This window comes from Macrotis lagotis, chromosome 2 (genome assembly GCF_037893015.1).
Source record: "Macrotis lagotis isolate mMagLag1 chromosome 2, bilby.v1.9.chrom.fasta, whole genome shotgun sequence".
Classification (NCBI taxonomy): domain Eukaryota; kingdom Metazoa; phylum Chordata; class Mammalia; order Peramelemorphia; family Peramelidae; genus Macrotis; species Macrotis lagotis.
The window spans coordinates 218,301,357-218,314,821 of record NC_133659.1 but is presented as its reverse complement, the minus strand read 5'-3'; the positions used below and the strand labels follow the sequence as shown (position 1 = coordinate 218,314,821).

Genomic DNA, 13,465 nt, shown 5'->3' with positions numbered 1-13,465 from the left:
CTATTCAGCACCCTAATTTTAATTATAATTTGAATTTTTGGTAGTAACAGACACTTCACTGAAGAGAAAAAGAATCTTTGTTATGTATCCAATATTCACATACCTGGGCTTTCACAAACTTATAAAGACTTGCCAATATTCCTTTTGCTTCTGGAATCATTACAATAACAGTAAAATGAGCATCTAGCAGTAGACAGATCCAATCCATAATCTGAAACAAATAGAAAAATAAAGTTGTTGGATTTTGCAGAACACTGTGTTTGACAATTCTAAGAATTTAATGTATAGCTGAATATTTTAGTTTACAGATGAACAGGTCGATGAAACAGATGGCTCCTCTTTTTAAAACTTGGTTTAGATTACAAGAACCATTTTAAGATTATTGAATTATTTGATATGATTACGAACAGTAAAGCTAAAGAAAGTATTCAAGACTCTGAGTTGTGATACTACTGGTGTCTTCTCTGAAATGAACTATTCTGTTCTGTAATTGATTCTGCCCTACTTGGAAAGATGCACAAAGATCATAACCAAGGGATCATGTGGGACTAAAGTTGCCATAATCCCACAACAGTGGTGATTCCTTTGTACTTACAAAACAGTAACATGCAATTTTATATCCTCCAAACTCTACATAGGTCACTTAATAATTTTCATAAAAAAACTCCAATTCCAAAGGCCTGAAGGGGGAGCAACAGATGCCAGAATATGAAACACCTTTATTACTTAAAAAAAACCCTAATATTTAAACTATTAAAAAATGCTAGATCACCACATTTTTATATAACTATATAAAATATTGATTACTCATAGTTGAGTCAATATAATATAAATAAAGATAATTCTACCTAAGCTAAACTATGTATTCACTGTTATCCAAGCTACCAAAAAAATTACTCTAAAGAGCTAGAAAAAATAATACAATTCACCCGGAAGAACAAAAGGTCAAGACTATCAAGGAAATTAAGGGAAAAAATGTGAAGCTAGTTGACTTAGCTGTATCAGATTTCAAACTATATTACAAAGCAGCAATCATCAAAAAAAAAACCTCTGGTACTGGCTAAGAAACAAGAGTGGAATATCAAAGGAATAGATTAGGTACTAGATACACAGTAATAAATGATCACAGCAATCATATGTTTGATAAATATCCAAGTTTTTTTGGGGGAAATTCTCCATTTAACAAAACTTATTGGGAAAACTGGAAAGGAGTTTGGAAGAAACTAGTATAGACCAACATCTCATACCATAAACAAGACAAGGTAAAAATGGATAAATGATCAAGACATAAAGGGTGATACCATAAGCAAATTAGATGAGCTGGGAAAAAAATGTTACTACCTGATAGATCTATGCTTAAGAGATTATGACCAAAGAAGAGATAGAAAGGATTACAAAAAGTAAAATAGATAATTTTGTTTACATGAAATTAAAAAGCTTTTGTACAAACAAAATTAATATAGCCAAAAATTAGAAAATAGGAAACTGGAAAATCTTCTACAGTTAAATTTCTCTGACAAAAGTCTCATTTCTCAAACATACAGACAACTGATCAAATTTATAAAATTCCTAAATGATAAATGGTCAAAGGACTATGAACAAGCAGTTTTCAGAAGATGAAATCAAACTATCAAAATAATCATATGAAAAAAATGTTTGGGGGGGGGGAAGGGGGTGGCAGAGCCAAAATGGCCATGTGAAGGCAGGAATTCCCAGAAACTCGCTCCCCAAAAAACTCCAAAAGCTATCAAATTATGACCTTAGCCAAAATTCAGAGGGGCAGAAACCACAGAAACATTGGGTGATACAATTTCTCAGTCTAAGACAAAAGATCCGTGGGAAAGGTCTGTTTCACTGGGACCAGGGGTTGGAAAAAGCCACTGCAAGCACAGCCCCAACCTCAGCCGCAGAGCAGTGCAGCTGGGCCAGGTACCTAGATCCCTAAGGGCACCTGGGTTCATGGCAGTGGGGGCAGTTTCCAGACCTCCTGGCCCAGGGATCACCAGGAACAGCTTGAGGGGGTGGTGAGAGAACTCTGTCACACTGTGGAATGAGCACGAGCCTCAGAGCAGCCCTGTGGTGAGAACATACAGTGGGAATTGGGGAAGCCAGCCTACACCTCCACAGATGGTAAAGGGGGTCAGGGGAGACTGAAGAGGTCTCTCTGCTCTCCCTAGGACAGGACTCAACTGTTTGGCCACACTAAAATCCAGGTTGCAGTTTGGGCTTCCATACCACCATAGCCGAGAAGGGACTCTCCTCACAACTCCAGGGCAGTGGGGAGGGTCTGTGGTTATCCACATACCAAAGCACAGGCAAGAGAGCCTCTCATAAGACCTTAGAGGAATTAAGGTCCCTAAAGCCTTGGAAGCAGGTAAATCAGTCATAGGCTGAGGAAATGAGAAAACAAAAGAAAAAGAATTATCTGACCACAGAAAATTACTTTGGTCCCAAGGAAGATTCAGATGATGATAAAATTGGAAGCTTCTGTATCCAAAACCTTCAAGAGAAATAGAAAATGGTTCAAGCTATGGATGAGCTCAAAAAAGACTTTGAAAAGCAATTTAAAGGAGGTAGAGGAAAAATTGGATGGAGAAATGAGAGTGATACAGGTAAATCATGAAAACCAAATCAGCAGCTTGGTGAAAGAAATACAAAAAAATCAGTTTAGGTCAAATGTAAAAAGTGACACAATGTTTTAAAAAGAAGAATTGGCCAGCTGGAAAAGGAGATAAAAAACCTCTCTGAAGAAAATAACTTTCAAATGCAGAATGGAACTAAAGGAAGCCGATGATTTTGCGAGAAATCAGGAAGAAATAAAACTATATACCAAAAAAACAAAACCCAAAATTAAAAGAAAATGTGAAATATCTCTTTGGAAAAATAATGGACCTTGAAAACACATCCAGGAGAGATAATTAAAATTTATTGGGTTCCCCCAAAGTCATGACCAGGTAAAGTAATCTAGACTTCATTTTTCAGGAAAAAATACAGCAAAACTGCTCTGAGATCCTAGAAGCAGAGTGTAAAATAGAAATTGAGGGAATTCACCAATCCCCTCCTGAAAGACTGCCCAAAAGAAAAACTTCCAGGAATATTGTAACCAAATTCCAAAACTCCCAAGTCAAAGAGAAAATACTAAAAGCTGCCAGAAACAATTCAACTACCGTGGCTCTATAATTAGGATTACAAAGAATCTGGCAGCAGCTACCTCAAGGAATTGTAGGACTTGGAATAAGATATTCCTAAAAGCTAAAGATCTTGATTTACAACCCAGAATCAACTACCCAGCAAAACTGAACATCCTCTTTTAGGGGGGAAAAAATGGACTTTCAAACTTTCCTACTGAAACAACCAGACCTAAACAGAAAGCTTGATCTCCAAGTACAGGAGTCAGATGAACCACAGAGAAGGAAGATGAGAAGGACTAAATATGAGGAACTTAATACCGACAGGGCACAGGAATGAGCAGAACATAATGGTATACTATAGTAAAAAGATGGAATCAATGGGTGATAAAGGAAAGTACTGGGAGGAAGAGGAAGGAGAAGAAGGGGCTAAGATATTTCACATGAGAGTCAAGAAAAAGCTTACAATGGAGTGGAATGGGTGAAGATGAGGGGGGAATGAGTGAGACTTCATTCTTATCAGAAATGGCTCAGAGAGGAAATAACATATGCACAGGAGGGTATAGAAATCTATCTTACCTGAGAGAAAAATGAAAAGAAAGGGATGGGATAAGGGGGGGAATGGGGGGAGGGAAGGGGGGGAATAGGTGATAGAAAAGAAAGAAGTTTGAACTTTTGAACAGGGACAGGGTGAAAGGAGAGAGAGAGAGTGAGAATAGAATAAAAGAGAGTGAGAAGGAATAGACTAGAGGGAAATACATTTGGTAATAGCAACTGTGGGAAAAATACTGAAGCAACTTCTTTGGTGGACTTAAGATAAAGAAGGCAACTCATCCCAGAGCAGAGACATTGGAATCTGAACACAGACTGAAGTACATTTTTTTCCTCTCTCACTATTTTTGAAGTTTCTCGTTTGTTTTTTTTTGGGGGGGGGAGGGGGAGTTTATGCTTATTCTCACAAGAAGATTATTGTAATAATATAAATAAACCAAAAAATGCTCTAGATCACTAATGATTAGACAAATGCACATTAAATCGACTCTGAAATATCACCTCATATGTTACTGAAAAGGAAAATGATAAATGCTGGAAAGGATGAGTAAATATTAGGACACTAATGGTGGAGATGTGAGCTATGAACAACAGAATGTTCTCCAGAACAACCATTCTGGAGAACAATCTAGAACTATGACTGAATGGCTATAAAATCTAAGTCACTTGGATCATATAAAATGCAAGACAATTCCAAAATACTTAATAATGTAAAATGCTAACCACCTCCAGAGGAAAAAACTTGATAGAAGTCTAAATGCAGAATGAAGCATACTTTTAATACTCTCTTTTTCAAATGTTTTGCATAACACATTATAAAATTTATATCTAATTTCATGCTGTCTTAGAGGAAGAAAATTTGAAACTCAAAATTTTTTTAAAAAATGAAAGTTAAAAATTATTTTGTGATTTGAAATTTTTTTTTTGAAAAACAGAAACAATGTGGTTTCACCAAAAACACTGGAATTTTACATCAATTTTACATAAATGAATTGATGTAAACTGATGTAAAACAACATAAGTAACTTTTCATAGTGGCAAAGAATTGGAAATTGAGGGAATGCTCATCAAATTGTGGTATATGAATGTGATGGAACAGTACTGATCTAAAAAAATTATGGAAAGACTTGCATGAACTAATGCTGAGTACAGTGAGCAGAACCAGAAAAACATTATACACAATAACAACAACTCTGGGTGATAGTCAACTAGGATGGACTTGTTCATTTCAGCAACACAATAATCAAAGAATTCTAAAAGACTTTTGATGGAAAATATCTATATAACAAGAAAAGGAACTGTGGGGTTAAATGCAGACCAAAGCTTACTTTCTTCAATTTTTAAAAGTTGTTATATTTTTTTTTATTTCAATTCTTCTTTCACAATGTGATTAATATGGATCTATGTTTAACATGGTTTTACACATAGAGTCTATGTATAGTTTATATTAAGAGGGAGGAAAATGTAACTCAAAATGTTGCCCCAAAAAATGACTGTTGAAAACTACCATTAAATATAATTGGAAAAAAATAAAATATTTTTTAAAAAAGGATAGATTTTTTTTGGGGGGGGGGGGGGAGATGAGCAGAACCAGGCTATTTATTCCTACAAAGTTTTCTAAAAGATCTCTAATGTATTATCTCCCCAAAATTTCTGAAAAGTAGTTGGATAGGGAATATGTACATCCTCAAAATTAATGATCACACAATATCTATAACAATAATAGAAATTATCAAAAAACACTTACAAAATTAGGGAAAATATAGGTCCTATTACTCCTCAAGGCAGCTTTAGAAAGATTAACAGTGTCTTGCCAACAAAGGAAGATTGATAGGTGTTCCTGGAGCAACTACTAATAAATAAGTTAAAAAAATTCATAGCTGTATTTCTGAGGCCAATAGATGTCACTTCAAGGTACAAAAATAAAAGCCTGACAACAGGTGCATTTGCTGAATATAACTGAAGGTGATTTAATATCAGACAGAGTCTCTGACAGTTTAAATTCAAGCACAGAATCAATGGGACATATCTACATGAACTCAACCAACAATATGACTGCATCATGTGTATTTATTTACAGAAATAGAAAGGTTTATATAAGCTCCTTGAGGGCAGGGACTATAATTTTTTTGTATTTGTATCCTCAGTACAGAGTCGGGGTAACTGTTTGTGGGTAACTACTTTTTACTTATAGTTAAGTTTACCTTCCCCAATTAAAAATCTCAATTAAAAATCATTTTGCTCCTTTGTACCATTGTTCATATTGTATTAAATATCAAACAGGACTAAGTAGCTGTATTTGTTCCCAGTTAGTTTCTCTCCAAATTCTACTGAACAAGAAATAATAATAAATGGCCTTTATGAAGCATTCTAATATTTAAAAAGTGCTGCCAAATTCAATCTCATCTGAGTGTCACTACCCTGTGAGATCTAAATACAATTATTATTCCCTTTTGAAAATGATAAAAGTGAGACTTAAAGAGGTTAAGTAACTTGTGACATAAGACTTATATTGGTTGCAGAAACTGAATCCATGTCTCTCTTGATATAATTATGATATTCTCTCTGCTACTCCATGTGTTCAAAAAGTTAGAGGTGGAAAGTCACCAAAAAATTTGGGTTTTAAAATTAACTGCCAAATGGATATTACTCTTTTTTTTCTTTGTGCCAAGGAAAGAAAAGATGTGCTGTATGAGGACCAAGAGTCCTGTGAAATTCTTCAATGAAATCCCAACATTTGTTCCCCCATGGTTTCCCCTCAAAGCCTGCCAGAATTGTTTAGTTGCTCAAAACAAAGCAAATATACCACTGTCTCACCTGATTCAGGGTTGGAGGACAGGGTCCAGGAAGAGTCATACTAGCACTTTCACTACATTTTTCATAAAGAAAATGCAAATACTGGAGAAAAAGCTAGGGGAAAAAAGTTAGACAAGTTACTCTAATGTAAAAACCTAGGTCATCAAAAGAAGTATTTCAATCCTTCCCCCTGCTTTATTTCTTTTTTTTAGCTCTTTCTAGTGTTCATTTATTTTGGGGTGTGCTCTGAGACTTAACTTAGAGCAATACCACAAGTCCATTCATCCTCCCTCAGTTTCCCATACCCAATTTTAACCAAACATTATGCTATTATTTTCACAAGTAGAGTAGAAGATAACAAAACCTAAAAGAGGAATCTAATGTGAACAAAAGTTCCTTAAGAAAAAATACTTACAATGACATGTTGCACAGTGAGGTCTTTCAAATTGGGCAAAAGAAATGTTTCACTATATGCTGAATGAAGAATTGCATTTCTAATTATGACTAAAGGAAAATAATATGATACATTTAAATGTAGTTTCTTAAATTTGTATAAAGTTTTTTAAGGAAAAAGATTAACCATTATCAAGTATTTCTGTGCTAACCCCTGATACTGCAAATGTTTAACTACTGAATGTATAAATCTTTTATTCAGAACAGTAACAAGATATTTTTATAAGTGCTAATTAGCAAACTAACACTAAGAAAGCAGTTGCTTTTGACTGTCTGATGAAAGTTCTTTGAACTGCCAACTAAATATTAAAATATAAGACATCACATTAAAAACATTGATTATAACACTTAGAAATTAGAACTCTTATTTGGAAAAATTTAGTTTAACTGACTAAAATAACTGGGTTTAGGTAAATAGCCCTTAATATGCCCATTATTACAATTAACTTCACTTAAAAAGAAACAAAAAAAGCAACTATTACAGTCAATACAGAACTATGATTTCATCATTATGAGGAGTTCCTGATGTGTAGACTTCCACTATTTGTAGAGCATCAAGTTCTCTGTAATTTAAAATCTCTGACAGTCATCTGAGACACTGAGAAGTTATGCGGCTTACTCATGATGTCAGAGGCAGAACTTGAACCCACAGTATTCCTGACTCTGAGTCTGGCTTCTTTATCACACAACAGTACCTCTCTACCAACTTAATACTAAGCTAACATTCTAAAATGTGAAATAATTTCCCTAGCTTACTCTAAGATAATTTTTGCAAAGTAAGACAAAAAATATTCAAGTTTCAAAGGATACAGTAAAGCTGCTTTATGGGGAGTTACAGGACACGTTAGAGTAGTATTCATTATGTCATCCGACTTATTTAACTTGTCTTCAAAATTATCATCTTCTAAGGGTACTGGACTGAAACCATTTTGAACAATTTCTGATTTTCCCATTTTCTCATCTTGGAGAAAGTCAATGTAACCAACAACTGACTCCATATTCACATCTGTCCCTTTAAGGAAGTCATCTCCAATGCTACAAGAAAAAAAAAGTCACCAATAAGCATGAAATTAATTCTGATGATTTTAACTGCTTTCTTTCCCTCCTTAATTGATTATTATAACCAAAAATAACAACCTCTTTGCAAATCAGAAAAATATTATAGATTCAATTTCCCAAGCATTCTTAAAATTTCTATAATTAAAAAGTAACAATTATAACACATACCAAGTTGTTTCCTACATACCTTAGAAAAACCTTTAAGCAAGCACAGGTAATCGATTCAGGAATGTCAGGGAACTGCTGTAAACAGAGCTGCAACAAGTATACATCTCTTTTTTCCAAGGCAACTGCCATCAAATCAGGACACAAACTGAAAGAAATAAAAGAAGCTAAATTATCTTAAAAATCCCATACAAATTTCACCTGTAAAACTATTCTAAAAATTTTCCTCTGAATATGGAAGTTGGAATTTTATACAACATATCAAAGAATGTAATGAGTACAAAGTTATCATCAAGCAAGAAAAGCTTTTACCTGTAAGAAAGTACTTGAGTTTGGATGAGTTGTACCAGACTACTGTGAGGATAAAATTCTGGTTCTGTCTTACACCTTCCCACCAGTTCTGTGACTATGTGCCCAACAGTAATTTGAAAGTCAGGTGTGCGTTTATCAGCCAAAAACTTAGTCAACTGTTGTTCAAGTTGTTTTTCAGAAGCATCCTGAAAAGAAAAATGAAATCCCAGACTGTCATGATTACATGCTATTAAATCAAAATTAAAGTATTATGAATATTCTCTCATTTTCACTCAGTTACTAACAGTGGCTTCATTAATGCATGCTTATGAAATGAAAATTGATAAGACTAAGTAAAACTGTACTCAAATAAGGCTGCAGTTTAAAAGTGGATTCTAAGTTAAACTCCTTGGAAGAAAACTAAATTGTTGCTTTTATCTATGTATAATTCAATGATTCATCTAAAATAACCTCTAATCATAAACTAATAAGTTAGAGAAGATTTCAGTATATCATTTAATCCAACCCCCTCTTTCTTTGAGAAGGAAACTGAAGCACAGGAGGTAGGGGTTGAGGGTAGCATGAAGAGCCAAGGAGAAAAGAATCATGAAACTAAAGGGCTAGTCAGAATTTATATATTATTCTTAAATTAGGCGAGATCACAGAGAAATATTTGTGCAAATCTACATACCCTATGCAGAGATAGAGAAAGAGAACAATCAAGAGCATTTCATTCCCAGTTTCTCAGTCAGATTTTATTTTCAATATTCTAATTCTCATTAGTGTTTAAGGACAACTTAGTTCTCCCCTTACCAAAATCTAACTGTCTCAAAAGTAGGTTCTGGGCTCCTTCTGGCAGGTTGGTGATTGAAGTAGAAGGACCTCTACTCAGAATGTTTTTAAATGCAAATAATTAAACACAGAAGGTACAAACAAAATTAAAATGCACTGAAATACAACTTTCAAAATATTAAAAAACAAGATCAAACTACAGGTTAAAAACCCTAACCTAAAACAAGAAAAGGATCACATCCTGTAAAGAACCAGCATTCAAAAGAGAAATGCTAAGAGGCTCCAATTCTCCTGTTAAGAAGATGCTCCAAAATGTACTTTCTTCAGCATCAAGTATTAGATTCAGATTAAGATATAAATCTAGGATCAAAATTAGAATTACTAATTATGCCTCATTTCCAAATATGGAAAAACAAATTAACAAGAATTACCATTACTTTGCAGTCCACTGTTAGGAAAGACAAATCTTCAAGAAAACAAATTATTATCTCCAGTTTATGTTAAAAAGCAACTTCTAAGATATGGCCTGGTAACAGTACAACCTCACTTCAACATCCTATGCCTCTAAATTTACACAATGAAAGTAGATATTGGGAACAATCAGCAAATGAAGATTCAATTGTTATACTATACCAAGCATTACTAAGCACCACTATGTGTCAGGTACTATGCCAAGGAGAACCATGAACTTAAAATTTTCAGGCACAAGATTGTTCCCCAAAAATTCCAATTAATTTTTACTGTATGTCCTCTGCACAAGGCTTGAATAAAAAAAAAATTCAAAAGAGTCAGAGAAACAAAGACTTGGATGTTGAAGTAAACATATATTTAAAAAATTAATCTGTAAAGAATAAAAGTTTATGGCCATAGTTTAACAGTGACAAGCTTATAATAGAGGCTTAAATTGACTGAACAACATAGACAATGATAATTTTTAATTGTTTTTGTTTCTATATTTGAATACTTCTAGAAATAAAAGGGATCTAAAATGAAATTTTAATTGATTTAGAAATAAAAATAATTTCTGATATTTTCCAAATTTACAAATTTTACAAGAGATTATTTTATTTACCTACCTTTATACATGATAAAAACTCTTTGTCTGTAGAATCCTGCAGCTGAGACCTGGTCTCATTTCTTCTTGTCCTTAACTAAAATTAAATAAATTAATTAGGACTTTGGAAGTTTAAACATTACTGTATCCTTATCTCATAAGCAAACAAACTTAGGAGCATCTATTCTAAACTAGTTTGTTATTATGGAATTTTGTCATGATGATCATAATGCTAACAATCCCTAAGAAAATAAACATTCCTATTTTGGAGAGAGGTGCTGCCATACACCTATCCTTCTCATCCTTTTTTCCCCCTTTTAAGTCTCTTCTTCCTAGGGTTTTCCTATATATGTGTTCTTGATGAATTATCTAGAAGCTTAGACTATTTGAGGACAATTTAATAAGCAGTTATTAAATACATACTATATGCCAGGCACTGTGCTAAGTGATGAATGAGAATACAAAGAAAAAAAATGAAAGCCAACCTTCAAGGAGCTTCCATTCTAATGCAGGAAAGCATGTTCAAAAAGAAGTCTATTTAAATTTAACATAAATGCTAACCATGTGGAGGAGTGGAAGGAGTAAGAGGAGAAAATTATTAACAACAGGAATCAGTTGGCCTCCTTTAAGGGGTAGCACTTGAACTGAGTCTTGAAGGGAGCCAAGGATTTCTTAACAGGGAGGAGTAGCATTGCAGACTAGGGAGACAATCCTGGCAAAGGCACCAACGCAAGGGGCCAGAGAAAATATGCCAGTATGGCTGGAATTCATGAGATGAGGTAAGGCTAAATAAATCTATAAAAATGGGTTGAAGATACACTATGAAGGGCTTTAAATGCCAGAAGGAAGTATTTTATTCTAAAACCACTAAAGCTTTTTGAGTAGAGGAGGGAATAGGGCCAGACTTGTGCTGTGCTTTAAGAAGACTACTGCGACAATTATGTGGGAAGACGGATTGGAAGGGGAAGACAGGATGCAGGAAGACCCCTTTTGGGAATCCATTAAAAAAGAGGTGGGGTGGGTCTGAAACAGGTTATGAAAGAGAGCCAGCACAACTTGGTAATTAGGATATGAATATATAGTTTCAATCTAATTAAGTGTCTACCATGTGCAAATACAGTCCCTAAAGAGATGGCACTGTTTGAGCAAGGTGGATATGTATGGAGAAAGGGTAGCATGTCAAATACACAACTCATTTCACAAATGGAAAGACAGACATTTCAAGGACCTGACTGCAGTACAGTCTGGCTGGAACACAAATTATAAGAAAGGGAATCAGTCTGGAAAAAAAGGCTAGAATCAGGCTGATGAGTTCTTAAAATGCCAAGGGATTTTTTTTTTTATTCTAGAGGCAAGATATTTGAGCATCATCAGACTTGCACCTTAGGAGATTATTTCACTCCCACAATGCTCCTGATCCAGGGACACTAGTTTCCTTGCTCTTCAAAAAGGATCCTCCCAACCTCCAGCATTTTCACTGATTGTCTCCAATACCCAGGACTTTCTCCCACCTCATTTCTGCCTCCAGACTTCTCTGGTTTCCTTTAAGTATCACATAAAATATCACCCTCTACAAGAAAAGCCTTTCCCAGCCCTTCTTCATCTATCATTTAAATCAGTTGCATACTGTCTCACTCCAACCCTCATTGAGTTTAACCTCTTTGAGATCCTGGTTTTTAACCTTTGTATCTCCAGGACTGAGCATAATGCTTGGCATTAATAGTTCTTAAAAAATGCTAGGTGAAAGACTGGCATTAAGTACCTGACAATCCAGCATGGGGTGAGGTGTCCTCACCTTCTTTCTGAGGTCTTGATGCTCTAGTCAAATGTTGTCTTCCACTTCTGGATTTTTTGCTATTGTCCTAGCACCCTCATTTCTGGCCAAACTGTAACCTTGGGTTACTCCCAATATCTATTTTAGCTGAAGTGTTACTTTGGTTCAAAACAGATTTGTTATCTAATCTCCATTGTGCTCTCACCTCCACATATCAACCCCGCCCCATTAACTCCCTACTATATAGAGCTAGCTGGGCCCAGACCATACTTCACAACTGGTGCTCATCAAGGTCATCTCTGCTAATTACTTTTTAATTCCTCTCTCCACCCTATAGTCTCTTGTTATGGAAAATAGAAAATATCAAGGCACATGATCATTTTTTTCCTCAAAAGTATACTTCAATTGAATTGCTCATGGCTCTAACTTGCCATTCATTCTAGGACCTCTTAAATCAAAATATTTACCTTTATACAAGTAGTTAACCTCTACTAGAAGTGAAGATCCTTGAAGCATGGGACTGTCTTGTTTTTGTATTTGTTATACCAGCAATTAGCACAGCCTTAATAAATGATTTTAATTCCTTCATTAATTCATTCCACAGAAAATCTATTCCAAACCATCTCCTCTTTCTCCAAGCCATATGAACCTTTCCCTAATACTTCCTCAGCAAAGGGTTTCACATCATACTTTACCAAGAAACTAGGGTAATCCACTTGATAAGAGTTCCCTCTTCTCACCCCTTCTAAATCCCAAATCACTCAAAAAATTCCATTTTTTTTCCTCCTTTGCTGAGGGTGTTGCACAACTCCCCCTTATTTATTATCCAATACTCATACAAGTTAAGACATCATACTTGGGATGCCATTGGTCCTTTCTAAGAACAAAGAATCAACAACTTAGCAGATGGGGTTAAGTGGCTTGCCCAAGGCCACAAAGCTAGGTAATTATTAAGTGTCTGAGATTTGAAACCAGTACTCCTGACTCCAAGTCCTATCTCCTCTCTTTGAAACCAAAATAGGAAAATGGCACTTACATTTCTCACCTGTCACTGACATCTCAACATTTTATTATCTGACTTCCAATCTCACCATTCCAATAAAATTGTTTTAAGGATACTAGTAATTTTTAAATTGAAAATTCTTATAATCTTCTCAATTCTCATTCCCTGACCTCTTTAAAGCTTCTAATATGTCTGTCTATATGGCTGAGCAGGATATTTTTTCTTCTCTTGGTTTTTCTGACACTGCTGCTCTCTGAATTCTTATCCTACCAGTCTCACTATCTGTCTCCCCACTCCTCTCAGTTTCTTTTGATAAGTTCCATTCCCTAAAAAGAGACTTTTCTCCAAGGTCAATGTCTAGAACCTTTAGTCATTTAACCTGATAAATCTCAACTGAT

The 13,465-nt window shown here is 34.8% G+C and overlaps 1 protein-coding gene across 1 annotated transcript in view; it reads right to left on the bottom strand.

Moving 5' to 3' along the window:
- Positions 1-13,465, bottom strand: part of NOL11 (nucleolar protein 11) — a 36,610-nt gene that overhangs the window by 4,448 nt on the left and 18,697 nt on the right. The window contains exons 11-17 of the mRNA XM_074224759.1: positions 10,313-10,387; positions 8,466-8,650; positions 8,176-8,301; positions 7,740-7,964; positions 6,892-6,970; positions 6,498-6,590; positions 104-211 (exon numbers count right to left, since the gene is read on the bottom strand). Coding sequence (XP_074080860.1) covers positions 104-211; positions 6,498-6,590; positions 6,892-6,970; positions 7,740-7,964; positions 8,176-8,301; positions 8,466-8,650; positions 10,313-10,387 — 891 coding nt within the window. The remainder of the gene's footprint in view (positions 1-103; positions 212-6,497; positions 6,591-6,891; positions 6,971-7,739; positions 7,965-8,175; positions 8,302-8,465; positions 8,651-10,312; positions 10,388-13,465) is intronic.